This window comes from Telopea speciosissima, chromosome 1 (assembly GCF_018873765.1).
Source record: "Telopea speciosissima isolate NSW1024214 ecotype Mountain lineage chromosome 1, Tspe_v1, whole genome shotgun sequence".
NCBI lineage: Eukaryota > Viridiplantae > Streptophyta > Magnoliopsida > Proteales > Proteaceae > Telopea > Telopea speciosissima.
The window spans coordinates 32,509,248-32,530,604 of NC_057916.1; the positions used below are offsets into that span (position 1 = coordinate 32,509,248).

The 21,357-nt window shown below is 41.5% G+C and overlaps 2 protein-coding genes across 2 annotated transcripts; both read left to right on the forward strand.

Moving 5' to 3' along the window:
* The first annotated feature begins 9,114 nt into the window (after window positions 1-9,114).
* Window positions 9,115-9,729, forward strand: LOC122647844 (21 kDa seed protein-like). The gene has a single exon (XM_043841173.1). It carries the CDS (start codon window positions 9,115-9,117, stop codon window positions 9,727-9,729), a length of 615 nt encoding a protein of 204 aa, XP_043697108.1.
* Window positions 9,730-14,904: 5,175 nt separating this feature from the next.
* On the forward strand, window positions 14,905-15,663 carry LOC122647942 (21 kDa seed protein-like). The gene has a single exon (XM_043841256.1). It carries the CDS (start codon window positions 14,905-14,907, stop codon window positions 15,661-15,663), a length of 759 nt encoding a protein of 252 aa, XP_043697191.1.
* The last annotated feature ends 5,694 nt before the right edge of the window (window positions 15,664-21,357 follow it).

Genomic DNA, 21,357 nt, shown 5'->3' on the forward strand with positions numbered 1-21,357 from the left:
GTAATCAGACACATAACTGCTAATCTGGTTAATATCACTGAGGTGAGAACCATCTGCCTTCTTCAACACCCTAATAAGACACTTTGATCACCTTATCCTTGCAGCAAGGTGGAAAAATTTAGTGTTGCGATCCCCACAGGTGAGGTACTTGATTCTCAACTTCTCTGCCCACAATTTCTCCTGCAAGGAAATAGCCCTCACATAATCCTGCCTAGCATGCTATTCACACTGCACCAAGAACTCCGAGCTTCCCACAATTTCAATGGTCTCATGTGCATCCTCCAAAGCATTTCTAGCACGCTCAACTTCCACATTCATGTTTGGGAACTCTGATCTGGACCACTCCCTCAATGTAACCTTTAACCTTTTTAGCTTCTGAGTAACCACATAGAAAGGAGTCCCTGCAACATGGTCAGCCCAAGAGTGCTCTACAACAACCATAAAATCATCATGATCCAACCAAAACCGTTGCAGCCTGAAAGGACAATTCTTCGATTTTGGCACTACATCCGCTGCCACCAGAATTGGCGAATGATCTGAGACTGATCTCGAAAGCACACGCTGGTAAGCATCACCATAAGCATCGAGCCATGCCGAATTACACAGACTTCTATTGAGCACTGCAGCAGTGTTCCCTCTCCTTCTATTATTACTCCAAGTGAACTTCTTCCCTTTAGTCGGCAGTTGGAATAGCGAGGTGGCATCTAGAAACACCGTAAACTCCTGAGCAGATCCATTATTGATAGCACCAGGTCCCTGCCTCTATGACGCCAATAGTGTGGCATTGAAATCCCCTAAAACCAGCCAAGGCAGCGCTGATATTGATTGGCTTAATAGGTCTACCCATAACTCTCTCCTTCAAGCACGGAAACCACTAGCATGGATCGAGGTTAGGAAAAACCTCTCCCCCCTTCCATCACGCAACACAGTAAGTTGTTGATCCGATGAGCTAACAATCACTGGCTTAGAAACACTGTTCCTCCAGATGATCCACAAATTTGGGTGCTTTCCCTCTCTTTCATTATGAATGCACTCAACACAGAAACCCAAGTGCTTAAAAAATAATATTGGAAATTTCTCTGGACATTGGCTCACCCACACAAATCACGTTAGGTGCATGAATCTTCACCAGAATTCTTAAGGCAGCCTCAGTGTTGCTGTTAAGAATTTCACGCAAATTCTAGTACACAACCTTCATTAAAAACCAGAGGGTTTAGCGGCATCTCGTGCGGCTCTGTGTGGCAGATTCTGCACCTTCTTCGGCTGCTTACCCGCTCTCTTATTCAACACTGGCGTGAAAGAACCCGCGAGCACTGCATCCACTTGTCTGACCTCATTAAAAGCCCTAATGGGGATTAACGGGTCATAAAGAACAACCTGGTCCCCCCCGCTAGGAAAAAACTCCTGGTCACACAGCACCCTTCCCTGTGCAGGGGAAGACCCCTGTGAGTCGCTAGTGCCTTGGCAAAGAAAAACCACCTCAATAGTCCCTCCCACGCTTGAAATCTCTGGTTGCACAATAGGCCCGTCCCCCATGCTCACATCGACCGAGCCTTGCTGCCCCTCTATCGACTCACTTCTCATCTCAGGCTACACTACCCCACCCATCCCCTGATGCACTACCATAGCCGTACAAGTGGAATTGCGCAACACCTCCTGAATCGGAGAACCAGTCCCTCCATGGCACGCAACCCCTATGTTTGAGGCACCAAAACCCTCCTTATGCCGCCCATCAAAGTCCTCAATCTGATGTACCACAAAGGTCTCGGTGGCAGGGCAAATTTGCACTTCATGCTGCTGTGAAGCAATAACTCCCTGCACTGTCGTCCCTCGTACCGAGGCCCCTGACGAAGCTCTCCTACTCCTCCTCCCTACTCTGGCATCAACATACTCCGCTCCAGGGATAGCAGCCTCCACTCGAGTCACCTGATGGCGAGTAGGGCAATTCTCCGACCGATGCCCATACTTCTTGCAATCCCCACAACGTGAAGGTGGATCCTCAAACACCACCGATTGGTTAAACAAAAACAACTCAGCACTCCCAGGCTGCTCCCGTTCCACCAAAACTTATGAAACCCTAAGCTGTGTTTCATCCACATCCACACAAACCCTAGAAAAATGACCATAGAACAAGGCTTTGGTCTTTCGATCAATGGCTACCGGCCGTCCCACCGCATTAGCTATGGAAAAAAGTATATCATTGTACCAATACTCCTGCGGTAGACCTGGAAAGCGGATCCAGATTAATCGATGAGACATCTGTTGCATATCAACGTTGAAATCCGGACTCCAGCGCTGAAACCTAAGCAGTTGCCCTCCAATACGGCAAGGCCCTCGTCTCCAAATCATCAGCATATCAGAATCCAAATCAAATTTGAATAAAATAAACCCTTTACCTAGGGTTTTTAACTCCACCGTCCCCGAGAGGGCCCATGAGTCTTTTACAAAACTCTTAACATCATTCATCGACAAATACCTGAAGTTTGCTGCCAATCAGCGAAAATTTGAGTCTGAGAGTCTGCTCCTCATATGCCAACTGGGGGATCTTGATGCGTGTCATTTTACCGTCCCTCACAGGCTGAGGGAGGCTCTCCACATTAGGAACAGGGAGTCGCGCACCTACTGCTGCTGCAAAGGACTTTCACTGGGGAACCTGCTTCGGGCCAGACTCCTCCTCACGATGGCGATCACCCTCCACGTTCCCCCCATTGAGATCCTACAATTCTCTCGCATCAGGATCCAAGGTTTTCGGCTGATCTTCGTCTTCTTCATGAAAAACCCTAGGGGCACCCTCCTGGGAAACCCTAGGCGCTGCTCTCACGCTCTCCAGAACACATATTTTGGCTCGATCTCTTAAATCTCTCCTTTTCCCTTACTTCAATATTTAATATAATAATTTTAATGGGTAGAATATATGCTATCAGAAAAATACATAAAAGTATCCAATATGGGAATAAGTAACATGGATCGGATGAAGCTGTATAATGTGCATTCTCACCATGACAACTATCATGGTGACTATTGACACTTTAGCATGAAATTCGGATGGTAAATAAAAGAATGTAGGCACTAGTGCACTACTTGTGCATCAGAGCTGCCACATCAAGAAAAAGTAAGCCATGAGGAAAGAGTAGAATTATGTGAGCTTCCAAGTTCCAACTCCCATTGATAGTGGAAATATAAAAGGTAAAATACACGTACCTCCTAAAATGCATCCAATATTCCTCGTGCCCCTTAAGGTTATGACAAGTCTACACGCACACCTTTAAAATTCTTTGTACCACCCCTACTTTTCAACTTAAAGCCATTTAAGTCCAATCCGTTAATTTTTAGGCGTTAAATGCTAACCGATCTGAAATTAAAGAATGTAATGTATAGTTATACCCTTTCTAGGGCATAATTACTAAAATGCCCTCATCTTCCTCAAATCTTATCTTCCCCAAATTGTTTCCCCAAAATCCATCTTCCATTTCTGAAACTTCTTTCAAAACCCATATACCTAAATGCCCTTAGGCTGCAATCGATTAAGAACGGAGAAGAAGAAGAAGAGGGCAGGGCTCGGGTTTTGCTCTCTAATGGCTACCACTTAAAATGGAGAAGAAGAAGAAGAAGGCATGATAAATCGATTACGGTTTCTCTCTAATAATGGCTTCTTTCAAACCCTTATCAGAATTCTCCTTATCCCAGGGGAAATGCTTGAGTGGTGATTGTATACCTTTTTTCATCGGAGTTGGCGGTGGAGGAGGAGGTGGTGGGTTTTTCATTGCCGGTAATGATGTCGACGCTGAGGGAGGGTAGCACCACTGGATTAGAATTTAGAAGGGGATGGTTTCCCAGCTTTCGCCATAGCTTCCAGAGCAATATATGATGATTAACAAAAACAGATTGAGATTCAGGGTTGACAAGCTAAGCCCATGACACATGAATCATGAATAGTCTTAAATCCTTTGCCACAATTATCATGATAGATAAGTCATCATAATCGGCTAAGTGAAACCAAAATTCTTGAATTCAATGGGGATCGAGCAAAACTTGCAGATGCTGAATCCTTCCTCTTTTGCATCCTCAATGCTATTCCCTCTGCTTTCACCCGTCTAGATGCCCTGCTCTTCAGGTCAAACTACGACCCTGAAATTCAATTACCTAAACCTAATTGAAATTCCAACCAAATCTTCTTCCAATCTCACTTCTCCATCCACCCTCTGAAACTTAATCGGTCATTCACCATCTCCATTTCATAACTGAAATCATCCAAACCGATTATTTTCCTTTTGCCTCTAGACCGACCCACTTCATCTCTTTCCAACAAACCCTTTAATCCATATCCCCTTCTTATATTCTTCTCTTTCCTTCCACTAACAAGAACCGCACCCACCATCTCTCTAATTTTGTTTGCTTTCCTACTTTATCTCCCAACAATCATCACCACTGAACCCTCTCTTTCTCTTCTTCTATGTCTTCCATTTTCCATCCACTAGATGAGAACACCCTCACCAGATGTCACCTCTTCCCTTCTACTAGCCAAAATCTTAATCTGAGAAACTCGTCTTATCATGATTCGTGGGGTAAAGTTTTTGACGACAAGCAAGGTAAGTGAGACCTCACCCACCGTCTCTCTGATCTTGCTTTCCCACTTTAACTCCCAACAATCATCACCACCGAACCCTCTCCTTCAAGCCTTAGCCCCATCTCGAGCAGTGTAAAAGAAGATCCATTAAAGATAAGTAGGTTTAAAATTTATTTTACATCCATTAGTTTCCATTTAAAAAAGATTTGCATAATCCCCAAAGTCAGTTATTGCTCCTTCAAAACAAAACTGCATTTCCTAAAATACCCCAACATTACTTCTTCTTCTCTCATCTTTTTATTTTTTTTATTACATTATATGGGACCCACCACCTCCTCCTCTTCCTCCAAACAACTGATGAAAAGGACGCAAATCACCATATCCCCAGCAAGAAAGGGAATTAGTCCAGAGCCTTGAATTTACACAGAATAAAAAGCTGAAAAGCTCAATACGAACCAAGCTAAAGCTTGAGCTGCAGGAAAGTAAAGAAGGGACCAATCCCTGTTCTTCCCATTTGCTCTATCTCTAATTAGTTGGTGCCATCAAACCCTAAAACCACAACTTATTGAATCAGAACAGTGAAACAATAGAAAACGGAAACTTTGAAACCCACACCAATTTCAACATTGTGGATTCCATCTTGACTCTGACGACCAACAGGAATCGAATTGCCATTCATTGGATCTTCATTGATGAGACAAACCTGTGAGACACAAGCGACTATCTACTTAACCGGTGCGACGAAGAGAAAAAGAACAACAACTAAATGTATCAAAATTGAAAGAGCTTAGAAATTTATATATCATCTGAGACCCATTACTGGAAGTGATCCGCCAGTGTTAACGAAGATGAAATTTGTTCAAAAAATGATTTTCATCAACCAAAAGAACACGAAAATCGAAAAGAGAGAGAGGAAGGAGGAGGTCAAAGAGAATTTGGTGTTTCTATCACTTCTCTATGTTATATGAGCGTACAATAGACCAGAACGAGATGAGAAAGATAAACTAAATTATGAGGAGGTTGTGGCAATTGTTGGGATGACAAGTAGCGGGGGAGGGTAGAGAAGAGTGGTTGAGGTGGGGACTCGGATGGAGGGGAAAGGGATTGAACACAGGGGGTAGGGTGGGGGAGGGCAAAGAAGCCGAGGATGGGGATGGAGTTGATGAGAGCGTGATGGGATGGGGTTGCAAGGGAAGTGAGAGGGAGGGGGACTGGGGGAGTTGTAGGGCAATGTGAGAGGATTACAGGCGAGAGATGATGTGGCTTCTGAGGAGGAAGATGAGAGGAGGTGATGGGTCCCACATAATATGATTAAAAATAAAATTATTGAATAAAAATATATCAAAAAATACATGGAGAGAAGATGAAATGATGTTGGTGTAGTTTAGGAAGTACAATTTTGATTTTCATAAACAATAACTAACTTTGGGGATTAAGTAAATCTTTTCAAAATGGAAACTAATGGATGTAAAATAAATTTTAGATCTACTTATCTTGTAATTAATTTTTTTATCTAGCAGATCTAGGAAATTTTCCCTTAAATCAATTGGGGAAGATGAGGGTTGGGCAAAAAGGTCTTTTCAAATTACAGGATTGGTTAGAAGAAAGGGTAGTTTGGCCAATAAAAAAAAATTTAACGTCTGACATCTGAAATTAATGGATTAGACTTAAATGACTTTAGGTTGAAAAATAGGGTTGGTACGTAGAATTTTGAGGGGGTACGTGTGGACTTGTCAAAATCTTAAGGGGGCATGAGGAATATTGGGTGCATTTTAGGGGGTACTTGTATTTTACCCAATCTAAAATGATAATTGCTAAGGTAATGACCAAAATAATCCATAAAGAATATTTTAATCTATTTTAGTAGAGACATGGGGGGTTGTTGCTTCAGCTTCCATTTTAAGAACTCGAGACAATCCTCACAAAATCCTCAAGCCAAAAGTCGATAAGTCAATAGAAGGAAGAGGTTACAATCATGACTTTGGGAGTTGTGTTCATGCCATCGAGGCTTTGGTCATGACTTGTTTACAAAAAAAAAAAAGGCTTTGGTCATGACTTCACCAGGGATGGCGGTTGTGAGACCTTCGCAATCCTATGTGGCTTCGTGGCGATGTTGACAGCCGGATGAAATGAAAGAAGAAAAAGATGATGTGGTGAGAGCATAGGGATGTGGCTAAGGTTGAGGAACAGAGAAGAACGAAGATTTCAGAGAATATGATAGTTCCTCGTACCTAGGGATTTTGTCAGAGGAGAAGTGGAAGAGAGGAAGGTGGTAGGGCTCTCGATCGCCATTGATAGCTAACAGGGAAAGGAGATAGGTTACGTCAGAGCTTCCATTATCGGAGGAGGAGGAGGAGGAGATGAAGGCCATGAGGTTCGGTCACCACAAAGGACTAAGAAGATGGTGATGTTGATGCAGGCAATCAGCCCGGATTGTCCTTGTTGATACTTATGTGCATGCTCCCATTGGCCCATGCTCGCAAGGTTTACACTAACAGACAAAAAACTCTTTATGTTAGTTATTTGCTCTAATGACACTGGTCACAATAACTATCCACTCAGTTTTTATTTATTCATTAAAAGGTGAAGGCTAAGAAAATCCAATAGAAACCTACAACTCCAATTGAGTCTGTATCAGGTCCCCACATGCAATTTGGATCCTCTACTACCGAGCTGCCCAGCAGAACCGTGCTGCCAAGACACGGTGAGGCTCGGAATGACTGCCTTACCCCTGCCCGAGTGCCTTGCTCGAGTTGGGGGTAAGGCGGTCATTGTGCGGCCCACCGTGTCTTAGCAGCACGGTCTTGCCAGGCAGCTCGACAGTAGAGGATCTGGATCCCCCGACATGGGGATGGATGGGGACAGATCACCACCCTTCATGGGGGTGTGGGACCCATGGCCCATGGAAGGTTCAAATCTGTCCCCGCTGGTCCCCATGTAGGGAACTGATCTGAGCTCCAACTAAAGGGGGGAAGGTTTCCATTGTATTGGTCAAATGTGAAGCAGGAGTGTTGATCTATCCACTCCTTAAAAACAGAGTTTTCTATCTAAAATAATAATAATAATAATAAAGCCATCTGGTTGCGCAGCTCACACTCTCTATGCTCAAACACAGAGGGTGCGTGAAATTACTGTCGCACCCTTGGACATTTCCATCTTTCCAGGGGGTGCGACGATCATTACAGATGCCTTTGTGTTTGTGTGTATGAGGGAATGTGCGTTGCGCGACAGGGTGGTGTTCTTTATATATCCCTAATATTAAACTAGAGGCAACATCTTTTCAGGTCCAATTTGTAAATTTTAAAAGAAAAAAATGAAAAACCCTAAACCTGTTGTTACATATAGATTTAGGAGAAGATCGCAAAACAGGGGATTTACACTGAAAAGGCTCACCAAAGTTACTTATTACTCAACGTCAATTCTATCTAAACCATAAAAGAGAATAAAAACAGGAAATGAAATCAGAAATCCAAAAAAAAATAAAAAATGAACTTGAAGATGATGAGGTAAGTAACAACAAATAAAAAAAAGGATAATTCTACATTGTTCAATCTAGTAAAAGTGAAGGGTTGGTGTTCTTATTGTCATGATTTATACTAGTATTTAGATTCAAGAATCAATATAGTTTATCAATCTAAGATGTTATCTTTGGTATATACGTTACACCCTATACATTTTACTGGGTAACAATGGCGACGAAGAACTACTGAGAAGCTCCTCTGTTAATTTTGTGGGAACGTTGGTGAGTTCAGTGAGAGAGATTGCACAGGAGCCGTTGAGTTTGCAGAGATCAGGAATCAATAAAAGTGGAAGAGTGGGGGTAATAAGGTGACGCTGGGGTAATGTTGGAAGTTTCCATTTATTTTTGCTTAGGTGGCATGACCAATAACTAATTTTGGGGATTAAGTAAATCTTTTCAAAATTAAAACTAATGAATGTAAAATAAATTTGAGGTGCATTCTCATCGGATTTCACAGTTTTATTTTAAAACAGTTAACTTATGTTGGGACAATTTTGAAAATTTTCTTTTATTTTATTCTAACGTGAATAAAACCCACTTATCGTGTAATTTCCCTTCTTTTCCCTATTAATAACAGCATAGTGATTTTCGTTCGGACATTGAATTGAATCTTCCCAAATCCCAATCGCTTCGCTCAAACCCGCATTGATCAGGCAATCTTCAACAAGTGTCCCCCAGATCCATTGAAATGGGAGAAATTATATACAACCTTGTTACGCTTATCACCCTATAAATTGGCCAAACCGTAACCGTCCCTTCCATGACCTCACTTCTCAAATTCAGTAATTCTCAAGCATTCCATTAACGCAGTTTGCTTAATTTGAAAGAAGTACCATTTTCCCTTCCCTCCCTGGACAACAATCTAAGATCGATCACCATGTGGAACGGAGCTCTCCTCCTTTTGGGGTTGTCGATTTTGGCCTTCGCTCAGGTCATAGATGGCTTCTCTCATCACCAACACCACCACCACCGGCTCTACCATCAATCCGCAGTGCATGATACCGACGGCAATGAGCTCCAAGCAGGGATGTCGTACTACATTGTCTCTGCTATCAGGGGAGGCGGCGGCGGAGGTGTTTCGCCAGGAAGGAGAGAGAGCTCCACCAGTCAAAGTCACACGGCCCACACCCCAACAGTGAAACAGAGCTCCTACGACAGGAACATGGGTACCCCAGTGATGTTCTCTCCAGCATCCTCAGAACACCCAGAATTGGAATTGCCGTCTGCAGAAGAAGAGGAAACGATGATAATTCGAGAATCAATGGACATGAACATTTGCTTCTCTGGAATGGACAATAGAGCGTGGCAGGTGGAAGAAAGGAGGGAGCAATCCCCAGGGTGGCGGTGGTCGTCGTCGAAGAATTCGAGTTTGAGGTATGTGACAGTGAAGGGGAAGCCAGGGCACCCAGGGGAGTCGACAGTGAGGAACTGGTTCAGAATCGAGAGGATAAGCGAGGGTAGCCCTGGATATAGGATCGTCTACTGTCCCAACGTGTGCGAGTCTTGCCATGTGGTGTGCGGGAGGGTTGGGATCACCAAGGAGAACGGCGAACGATGGCTATCGGTTTCAGAGCACAGAGAGTTCCCTTTTGTCTTCGTGAGAGCTAGGCAGTCCCACGACAACAACAAGAAGGATGACTAGAGAAAGAAAGAAAGAAAGCAGGGTTGAATGGAATAAGTGTAGAAAGAGTCTAGCTATGACGCTGGCTGAGCAGATAACCTCCTCCTTCCTCTGCTAATAAAGGTTCTTCTAATTCTCCAAACACACAATCCTTACCAAACAAAAATAAAATAAAGGTTCTGTCCGAAGCAGCATTAGTTAGTCGTTTTGATTATTCTGTCCAATATCAATCAATTTTGATCCCTCTCTACTTTTTTTTTGGTTATCGCTCTCTCTCTACGTGCAATTCAATCATAGAGAAAATCTAATATTCGATGTTTCCAATAGCATTTTCAATGATATGTAACCTATTCTAATGTCTAATCGTCACCTGGTCACGTTGCTCGTGCGGTAGGGGTGTCAATCAGTCGGATCGGTCAGGCCTAACTGGGCCTCACGGTGCTAAAAGTGTATATTGTGATCGCCCATTTAAGTTATTAGGTCGGGTTTGATCGGGCTTCGGGCTGATATAATTGGACCATAAGCAGGTCATATCCGGGTTGTTGGTATGTTTAACTCTAAACGGGCCTTAATCGGGTTCTAAACGGTGCAGCCACATAGGGCTAAAGAAAAAATCCAAAACTGAGAAAGACCATTCAAGTTGTTCATTTCGACCCATTTCATCTTGATCAAGTCAATTTTGAATATAATGGGCTTATTACAATAAGATACAATGGGTGGACAATGGAGTAGAAAACAACATATAACCCAGCCCTCTGCGTTTCACTTTTGCTGGCCATTTTGGTGGTCAGCCACATCGTCGTCCGATACCGGTGAACTCACCGGTGTTTTCTGTATGCCAGTGAACATCTTGCTCCATTTTATGATATTGGCATCCATTGCTGCCCGAGGAAAGTCCCTAGTTGGACTCATTTTAACCATTGATGTTTGCGTCACTTATGATAAGGAAGGGTTGCAGGTGCTTGTGGGAAGTAGGGGGGGGGGGGGAAGGTATGGGAGGGTTACAGGTGCTAGAGGGAGGATGTTCTTGGGTTGTTTGCTTCGTTCTGGAATTTGAGCATTCCTCCCCCATTGCAAAAGATATATACTAACAACAAAACTTACCTTGTGGAGATGCAATGGTCCCATTAGTTATTTGACTTGCCAATGGATGTTGTTCAGTTTTAATGTTTTAGAACAACTGGTAGGCTCTTCAAAACTTGAATATGGAGCACCAGTTGCAATCCAATTTATATTTCTTTGCAGAGCTTCTCTAGTGCAGACTAATCTCTCCTCACAGGAGGAGCATGTAGCTAGCTTTGGTCATCAGAGGCTATCAATACCGATGGAATCCTTCTCATTAGATCTATTTTTTGCTTGCTTATTTGATTCGGTTATGTAGATTTGGGTGCCCTGGGCATTTGAGCATTCCTCCCCCTTTGTTCTTGGGCTGTTTGCTTCGTTTTTCTCCGGTGTCAACAAATCACCACAATAGCAGCAACAGCAAAGGAGTGGAGATTTGTTCAACGATGAAAGAGAAGGCATGTTCCCTTCTATTATGGCCAAAGGGTAAAAGGGTCAATTCACTATCCTTAAAGGGTAGTTTGGGCATTTAAGATTTTTCTAACCCATGACGTCATCACTAAACAGTGACTGGCTAACTGAAGGGGGTTAGTTGTAAGAAATCTTAAAATACAAGAAAACTTCAAGTAATAGTTTCAAACGTTGGGGGTGTCAAACAATCAAGCCATAGTACAAGAATTTTTTTCGTGTATGGTTCCCTGACCGGTGCGGCTCCCTAGTTCCTCTCACAAGAGGAGGGTGGACCCCACCTGGGCAGACTGTTGGGTTAGGAGCTCTGGGTGGGTCCCACCCCCCTCTTGTGATAGGAACTAGGGAACACACCGGTCAGGGAACCGTAAACGATAACGACTCATAGTACAAGGGGTGTACAAGTAATTTGCCCTAAAATAAACTATTTTAATAAACGATAAAAAAAAAAAAAAGTAAACTTAACATGCTTTGAAGGAAACCAAAATGTATTGTTTTATGGATAAAACTTATTATTTCACTAATGCTCTAATGATCTACATTTTGTCAAAAATAGAAAAAAGTAAGAAAATGATAAAATATACCTGAAATGTGAAAAACACAAAATATGAGTTATCCCCCAACTTAAGTGGAGATGGGCGATCGACTCACCTTCCTCTTATCGAAGAGAATAATGATTATGTGAAATGGATTTCTTTACTCAGACTTCGAGTAGAGTAACGATTGATAATAGAACTTTCGCTACTCAAACTTCGGATAGGGTAATGGCTAAAAATGGGACTTTCGCTACTAAGACTTCAGATAGAGTAACGACTTGAAAAAGGGCTCAAATGTGACCAAGAATGATAAAAAATGAGATTTTGGGCGATTCGAGTCACAGACAGGGTCCTAAGGTTGAGGGCTACTCTTTCAAAATGGGGGTGGGGGAGACCCCTATTTATACCAGGATTTTTTTTTTTTGTGTGGAGAATAGGAGAGAATTATATTAATAAGAGAATGAAAAAATGAATTTACATTCTAAAAAACCTCTTCCCATTTGCACCGTTCCTTATAAGATTGGAAAGAGTCATTGGGAGACTGTCTATACACAAGTGGATCTCTTAGCTAGACTGTAAGAATTCGACCAAGAAATCTGCACAACTATTAGTCTCTCACATGATACATGAAGATATAACTCCGAAAGCAATCCCTCAACTCAAGAATATTGTCCTTCAATCCAATAGAATGCCATGGAATTTGAAAACGCCCAAATATCATTTGAACCAACACCAAGGAATTTGATCTCATTTGCACCTAAGAGAGGTTCAGTGATCTTGCCTCCAGAAGACCTTTCTTGATTGCCAGGAGCTTGACGCACACAATATTATCATCCAAAGTAGCACCTGTCAAAGCGAAAATTGCACGCGCAGAAGAATCACGCCTAATGGCACCATTCCACCGAGGTTGTCTCAAATGGAGCCACCACAATTGATTACAACCCAGCCCAAAGGATGAAATGACCAATTATATAGCGTTGGATTGCGATAATGGTAAGAAACCTAGATTTTCCAAAGATCAAAGAAGTTATTGTTACTGCTGATGTCAGGAACATGGATATGTTTATCAGAGTAACGCACCCTGAGTGTCGTCAAGAATCTGATGAAGACTACTGATATGTTCCTACTACAAATAGGGCTACAATTAAGGTGCTGACAGTAAGGAAAAAAGAATCTTAAAAGGTATTTTAGAAGATACAAAAACCTAGAAGGGTATTTATGAACCCCAAGGAAAAGTGAATTATTTCATTTTCTTGGCTACTAACATTGTAGTAGGAACTAGGAACATTCATGGTTCACACAAAATTTTTTCCCACCCTATGGATGGTTTTAAAAAATACTTAAATCTAGAAAGGTATTTACGCAATGAGAATTTTTTTTTTGTTTTTTTGGGGTAGGTGAGCTGCGGGGTTAGGAATGGGAATGTAGGATTATGCAATTTATCTTCCACAAGGGAAACGTTATTTGCCCGAGCGACCCTGTATCATTATCTATCAACTTTTTTTTTTTTGGGTAATGGGCAATTTTAGAGTCAATTACTATTACTATCTTATACTTAGCCTATATTTACTAAAACTATCCTGTCGGAAACTTCTTTTCTAATACTATCCTGCTTTTAAACTTTTAAATCTCCTTCTACCCTTATGTTTTTAAATACTCAGATTGTCCTTCATTTTCACCTAATAACCTGCTAATCTATTTAACCTACAATTCATCTTCTGCTTTTTACTTCTTTTTTTTCATTAAAATAGTAAAAAATGAAAGCACCCACCCACTTCTTCTCTCTCCCATTTTTTACTCAATTTTTTTTTGTTATTTCTTCAATTTTTTATTCAACATTTCATTCTCATTGTTTTTCTTTGAACAGATCATGGTTCTAAGTACTGGTATCATATCCCCCATATCGGGCAATACGTACCACTTTTGCTTGTCACCGATTCCAATACCGTATTGATAGCATGATACAAACAAGGGGTAAAATGGTCAGAAAACTCATTTCTTAAGGAGATTCAGGGGTAATTTTGCCCGATACAGCCAATCCAAGTCGATATCGTATCGGTATAGTATCGATTTTGTATGTTACCGATTCTCTTTCCGATACCGTGTACTAAAACCATGGAATAGATCGACACTCTTCAAAAATATTAAAAAGTAAATTAAATAGAAATAGGAAGAGAGAGAAGTGGGGTGCTTTGAAGAGAGTCGACGCACGGTATTGGAACGGGTATCGGTAACCTACAAAACCGATACAGTATCGGCCTGGATCGACTATATCGGGCAAAATTACCCCTAAATCTCCTTTAAAAATGAGTTTTCTGACCATTTTACCCCTTGTCCATACTGTGCTACCGATTCGATATTGATGACTAGCAAAACAAGTATGTATCGCCCGATACGATACCGATACTTAGAATCATGATCTGTTCGAACTTCGAAGAAGAACGAAGAGAATGAAATGTTGAATAAAAAATTAATTAAATAAAAAAATTGAAAAACTAACAAAAAAAAAAAAACAAATAAAATAAAAAATGGGAGAGAGAAGAAGTGGGTGGGTGCTTTCATTTTAATATTTTAATTACAAAAAAAAAAGTAAAAAGTAGAAGATGAATGGGAGGTTAAATAGATTAATAGGTCAATAGATGAAAAGGAAAGAAAATTTGGGTATTTAAGAACATGAGGATAGAAGGAGATGTAAAAGTTTAAAAACAAGATAGTATTAGAAAAGAAGCTTAAGATAGGGTAGTTTTAATAAATATAGTTTAAGGGTAGGGTAGTGATAGTAATTGCCCCCATATTTTATTGAGAGGGGGCTATCTAACAACTCGGTTTAACAGCATAGTGGTTTTCGTTCCGACATTGAATTGAATCTTCCCAAATCCCAATCACTTCGGTCAAAAACGCATTGATCAGGCAAACTTCAACAAGTGTCCCCAAGATCCATTCAAATGGGAGAAAACATATCCAACCCGTTATGCTCAGCGCCCTATAAATTGGCCAGATCATAACCTTCCTCTTCATCTCAATTCTCAGTTAATACATTCTCGCATTCCATCAACACAGTTTGTTTGTTTTCTAAGCAGCACCATTTTCTCTCCCTGGACAACCTATCTAATAAGATCGATCATCCATCATGTGGAACAGAGCTCTCCTCTTGGTGGGGTTGTCGATTTTGGCCTTTGTTCAGACTATAGATGGCTTCTCTCATCATCACCACCACCACCAGCTTGACCATCAATCCGCAGTGCAAGATACCGACGGCAATGAGCTCCAAGCAGGGATGCCGTACTACATTGTTTCCGCTATCAGGGGAGGCGGCGGAGGGGGTGTCTCGGTAGGCAGAAGAGAGAGCTCCACCAGTCAAAGCCACACGGCCCACACCCCAACGGTGAAGCAAAGCACCTACGACAGGAACATGGGTACCCCAGTGATGTTCTCTCCAGCATCCTCAGAACACTCAGAATTGGAATTGCCGTCTTCTGCAGAAGAAGAAGAGGGAACGATGATAATTCGGGAATCGATGGACATGAACATTTGCTTCTCTGGAATGGACAATAGGGTGTGGCAGGTGGAAGAGAGGAGGGAGCAATCCGGAGGATGGTGGTGGTCGTCGTCAAAGAATTCGAGTTTGAGGTATGTGACGGTGAAGGGGAAGCCAGGGCACCCAGGGGAGTCGACAATGAGGAACTGGTTCAGAATCGAGAGGATAAGCGAGGGTAACCCTGTATATAGGATCGTCTACTGCCCCAACGTCTGCGATTCATGCCATGTGGTGTGCGGGAAGGTTGGGATCACCAAGCAGAACGGCGAGCGATGGTTATCGGTTTTAGAACACAGAGAGTACCCTTTCGTCTTCATCAGAGCCAGGCACTCTCACGACAAGGATGAATAAAGAAAGACAAAAAAAAAACAGAGAAAAGAAGAAGAGAAGAAAGAGCCTCTGACGGTCGGTAACCGGAAATACTAACAGAAGGAACGAGTAAAGCCAGCCAATTAGCCAAATAACCATCCTCATAAGCTCTGCTTCCCTCTGCTAATAAAGATTTTTCTTCTAGTCCTCAAACCACAACATTTAAAAAAAAAAAAAAAGTTTCTGCCCGAAGCGTCAAAGCGTGGTGTCGATAAAAAAAAAAAGAAATTCTTTTATAAGAAATAAGTTGTTTTGATGGTGACTCATTAGTTATAATCCTCTGATCATTCAATATCAATCAATTTTGAATCCTCTCTCTCTCTCTCTCTCTCTCTCTCTCTCTCGTGTGCATCTCTAGTGGAAGAAAATGGTTGGATCACCTCGCACTCACATACGGTCGAGTTAGGATCGGATTAAGTTATAATAGAACCGATGGAACACGTTAAATTAAGTCATTTAATCTATTTTTTTTAATGAAAGTGTAATCACACAAACCACACACCAATACCAAAAAGGTAAAAAGTCATTTAATCTATTTAATACTAGGCTTATCTAATTTAACAATCACACACTAGATCGAGCCCTATCAGACACATAACAAGTGCACACCACACTTATTTATTATGATCAAGTACACCACACTTATTTATTATGATCAAGTGATGACACTCCATCCGCTTCCATAGGTGTCATCATTTAACCTTACATGCACGTGCACATTCAAGAGCCGATTCGGCCTCATATTGAGTACCCGGCATCCCCCTTTTTTTTTTTTTTTGAAAACCTTAGGGGTGTCAATTCCTGGTCCTACCTGTAGATGCTGAATTTTGGCACCTTAGAAGTGTGATTCGACGATGATGATTAAAGCTCGACTAGCTTGCGTGGTGACCAAATGGTAGAAAATTACCAATTTACCCTTACCCCACTTTTTGTAACAAAACTGTCCCAAGTAGAGCCCAAATCTCTAGGATAGCCTTGTTTAACCATTTTAAGCCCACGTGTGAAATTTCACTCCAATCTGACGCCTTTTGTCAAAATGACTGTCTTACCCTTGGCCTGGTTCTCGGTATCTGGACTACCCGATTTGGCCCAAAACACTTTGGATGACCTTATTTGGTCATATTAAGCTTTCACAAAAAGTTTCGGCCAAATCGGATAACTTTTATGAAAATGACCATTTTGCCCCTGGCATGGTTCTTGGTACCCAAGCCACCCGATGTGACCTGAAACCATTTGGATAACTTTATTTGGTCATATTGTGCTTACACATAAAATTTCATGTAATTCCGGTATCATTTGGACTTTGATCAGTGTGAAACACCATTTATGTGCTTTCCTCGATATCCGTGCCATTTTTAGACAAAATCAGGTCATATCTGCCACACGAATGGAAAGTACTTATTAAGACCTTCACGGCAATATGTGGCGCATCAAAATCGGTCACACGGATTGGAAGATATCAATATTTGAATGTGGGCCTTTAAAATGGAATCTTTAAGAAAGAGAGAAAAATAAAAACAAAATTGACCTATCCGAGTCAGACCGGATTGACCCGACCGGATCAACCAGGCCTGACCCGACCCAGCTGGACTGTCGGCAGGGGACAAGCCCCCACCATTTAGGCTGAGCCACACATGGCCCCATGCCCACTTGGTTGAGCCACACAAGGCCCATCACCCATGCCCACCTGCCCAGCAGGCCTAGGCACACGCAAGCCCAGGCTGCACAGCAAGCCTAGGCACACGCAAGCCCAGGCTGCGCAGCAAACCTGGCCACACGCAAGCCAGCCCATCACTCCTTATCCTAGCCATTAATGCACCAAGGGTCTTTGAGACCTTTCCTCGAACAGTTTTTTCCCTATAAATAATAGGCCATTTGGAGGGTTTAGGGACCGAGAAAATTCATGAAAATTATCATTGTGAAGTTCGTTCTCCCCTCTGTCCATCCATTTCAGAGACATCTCCATATCATGCTTCCATAGACATATAAAATTCCTCAAATACCCCTTGTTCACCACTCTTGCCATTCGGGGCAAACACACTTGGAGTGGCTTTCAATGCCTTCCGGCGATAATTCCGGCCATCCAAGGATATTTAGACTGAGCCCAGACACTTCCACGCTTCAAGGGTAGGTTTTAAATATCTTTATTTAGTTTTTATGTATTTCTTTTGATTTTCTTTAGTTAAAAGAGGCTGCTTTCAGTTAAAAAATCTTCAAAAATAACACAAAAGTGGTAAATTTCTGAAAAGTTTAGGGAAGATGTTCCCCACTGTGCTTGATGTCCATTAATTTTCTCAAGCTCCAAATCACGGTTTTTGTGATATTTTAGCCCCTGTGAAGGATTTCGGATTATGTAAAATCTGAACCTGTGGGTGGGGATTTGGACAAAATCATTATGACCATATTAAATATCATGTTTTGATTAGTGGGTGTGGGCTCTGGTTTGATCCAATTCGGATCTGTGATGGGGATTTTTTATTTTTCTTTGTTTTCCCTTCTTTTTAGCATTTCAGAAAATATTAAAAATAGTATAAATATATAAAAATTCATAAAAAAATTTTGGGATACATATTTCATCAGGATTGATTTTATGGGCTCATTAATCACTGACATGAATGTTTGATCATTTTCATAGGTGTTCCTTACCATGTTAGGGATGTAGATGTCATTTTTTTATTTGTTGTGAAAATCCAAGAAAATCAGAAAAAATACATTTCTAAGCATTAAATTCTGTTTTAAGTTGTTTTAGAATGTTTTCATATGCATACATGCCCACCATGAATCATAACCATGCGTAAAAAGTCACTTCTGCCTCAGGGGTATTTTGGCCATTTTGCGACCAAATCATATTTAGGGCCCTTGAAAGGTTTCTATCACTTTATTTGTATGTTTTAACTTCCATAAGCATGTTTTAAGTATAAGTTTGCATTTTCATGCATATTTGTATTTTTGCCTTAATAGGGGTATTTTGGTAATTTTACCACTTTCTAGCATTGTATATATTTTAATGATTCACATGCATGCCATTAATCATGCTTTAATCATTTCAGCATTTAAATTTGATTTCTTGCCTTTGTACATATTTTGGTCCTCTAGGGGCATTTTCATAATTTTGGCCATTTTGGCTCTACATAATCACCTAACTTAGGGGTAGTAATTAGGATTAAAACATTAATTTTAATTAGCCTAATTAGGTCCATAAATTTCAACAAAGATAATCAAAACACAAAAAATAAAATATTTTAATTAGGTGTATAATACGCATAACACAACAGTATACAATAGAGTTTGGCCTAGGAAGACCGGCCGTCGGCCGGGCGGTTGCTGGGTGCCTAACATCTTCCCAGCCCGTAACTTGACACCTACCCAGAGATCTGGAGCAGACCATCCATTGAGTCATTGGAATTAATTAGCGCCCTTCTCTGAAGAACGGGCACCATTTGTGGGTCCTAGACCCTGATCTAGGTGGCGACTCCCTACACCATCAACAACAATTCCCGCACCACTCCCACACTCGGGTGCACCACACCAGAAAGAGGTCGCGGATCGATCTTCATCCGTTGCGCCTACACTACCAAGCAGACCTGACCGAGCCCACCCAGCTAAAGTTTGGTCTGCCCCAGCCCATTTACTAAACTTGTCGAGCTCAAGCCCAACACATTTAGTAACCGGGTGGTCCCAGTGTGGGGTCCTAGCCCGTTGGGTGCCTGTCACGACCAATCGATTCCAGGCCCGACCTAGCTTGCCTGGTTATAGCCCAACCTAGCCTGACCTTTTACCTTGTAAACTTCCCCTCCCCCTTCCTCTCCTGGTCTTCCCTGTGTGGCTGTCTAATTTTGCCTTCTATCAGATTTTGTGTTTCAATTTCAAAATTTATGGATTAATTAAAATATCCTAATCTTACTAGGACTATTTGATTTTTATGGATGGGTGATGGTTATTTCAATTTTGTCCACAAGATTATTCAATTGAAAGGTCTCTCTTTCATAATCTGTCTTCAATTTCAGATTCTATTGAGCACTCAATAGGTTCCACTTCGAGTAGGATTTCTTTTATGGGTTTCATTGTTGGATTCGATTCCTTGTCATTTCAGTTCGTTTTTGTCGTGTTACTCTTGTGCATTTAGATGCTTAAGCAGAAAAATCCTTCTCTGTGGAATGGCATTGGTTGACAAGTTAAAATCAGTCCCCATCTGAACGAAGAAGATTCAGAACACTGCAAAAGTGGTTTGTGTGGCAAATTACAGATCGGTTACTCCCTGTCTTTCCATTAGTTGTTGTTACCCTAGATCGGATGGTCATAGACCATCATCTCACAACATCTTCGTCGAAGATGGTTTGGTCTTCTACAACCTTCACAAGAGATGATTTATTTCTTCGCAGATCGTCGGAGAAGAAAAAGATAGATGGAGAAAGATGACAAGGAGATGGATTTGGGTTGTCTCATAAGGGTAAAATGGTCAATGTCAAATATTGAAGGGTAATATGACCATTTTCAAATGTTTAACTACACCTAATGGTTTCAACTTAACGAAAAGGGCTTATTTGTAAGCCCCACAATCGTCCTAGTGAGGTCCACGTAAATGGTGAAACTGCAAGGGGTGTTCTATTATTGTTTCAAACACCAAGGGGTGCATGTAATTTGCTCTTTTATTTGTATTTATGACCTATTTAAAAAAAGTCATTAATAAAATTCATTTTTATCAATTAAAAACCGTTTGGTAAATATTAGACATAATAGAGTATGGAATGTGAAACCATTTGGTAACTACCTATGTGTAAATAATTTTTATACCATTTTTTAAAGAAATGGATCCAAATTATGGAAAAGTTTAAGTAGTGGGAGAAGAGATTCCCCATTCAAAGGGATCTTATCCCATCACTTTCCTACAGTTAGAGTAACCAATATGAAAGAGAAAGAATTGGATAAAGCTTAATAATCTTAAGACAAGCGATGCTCATCTCATAATCTCTGGCATGGAAGTGTACCATTGAGGACGCAATTTTATCTGTTCTTAACGCAATGCTTGAAATCTGGGTATTATTGAAACTTAATATCGATCAAAATAAGAAATTTATTTTATTGAAAAGTAATCTCTTTTACCCCTGCCCGAGCACAACCTTGCCCAAGTGGGGGTAAGGTGGTCATTGCGCACCTCACCATGTCTTGTCGGCACGGTCTTGCCGGGCAGCTCGACAGTAGATGATCTAAATTGCCTAGATCCAAGGTAGGGGTGGAGTTGTAGGAAGAAGAGAAGAAAATCATAGTGATGAAGCAGATGTAGAAAGGGATGGGGATAGGGTCAGAGATGATAATAATGATAATTTATCTAATGTAAACCCCAAGGGGTCAGCTCGGTTGGCAAAAGACCAACTCCTCAAATAAGAGGTCATGAGTTCAAACCACCATGGGGTCTATCCCCATCCCCTACCCCTACCCCTACCCCTACCCCCACCCCCATATTAAAGCACTCCAATTCCAAAAAAAAAAAACTATCTAATGTAGAAAGGGATGGGGACATGGTTTATGACATTACAATTTAGTCGTCACGTGGTGTGGTCCCCACTTTTCGCCAAGTTTCGGGAGGAACCCGCGGCACCGTAGTCAGGATGTCGCGGAACTGCCTCCAGTTTGGTCCAGGTTTTGGCATTTCGATGATCGTCCGTGTCCTGTTGT

Excerpts from the sequence above, each read along its gene's own strand:
- LOC122647844 (XM_043841173.1), top strand. The coding sequence starts at position 9,115 with ATGTCGTACTACATTGTCTCTGCTATCAGGGGAGGCGGCGGCGGAGGT.
- LOC122647942 (XM_043841256.1), top strand. The coding sequence starts at position 14,905 with ATGTGGAACAGAGCTCTCCTCTTGGTGGGGTTGTCGATTTTGGCCTTT.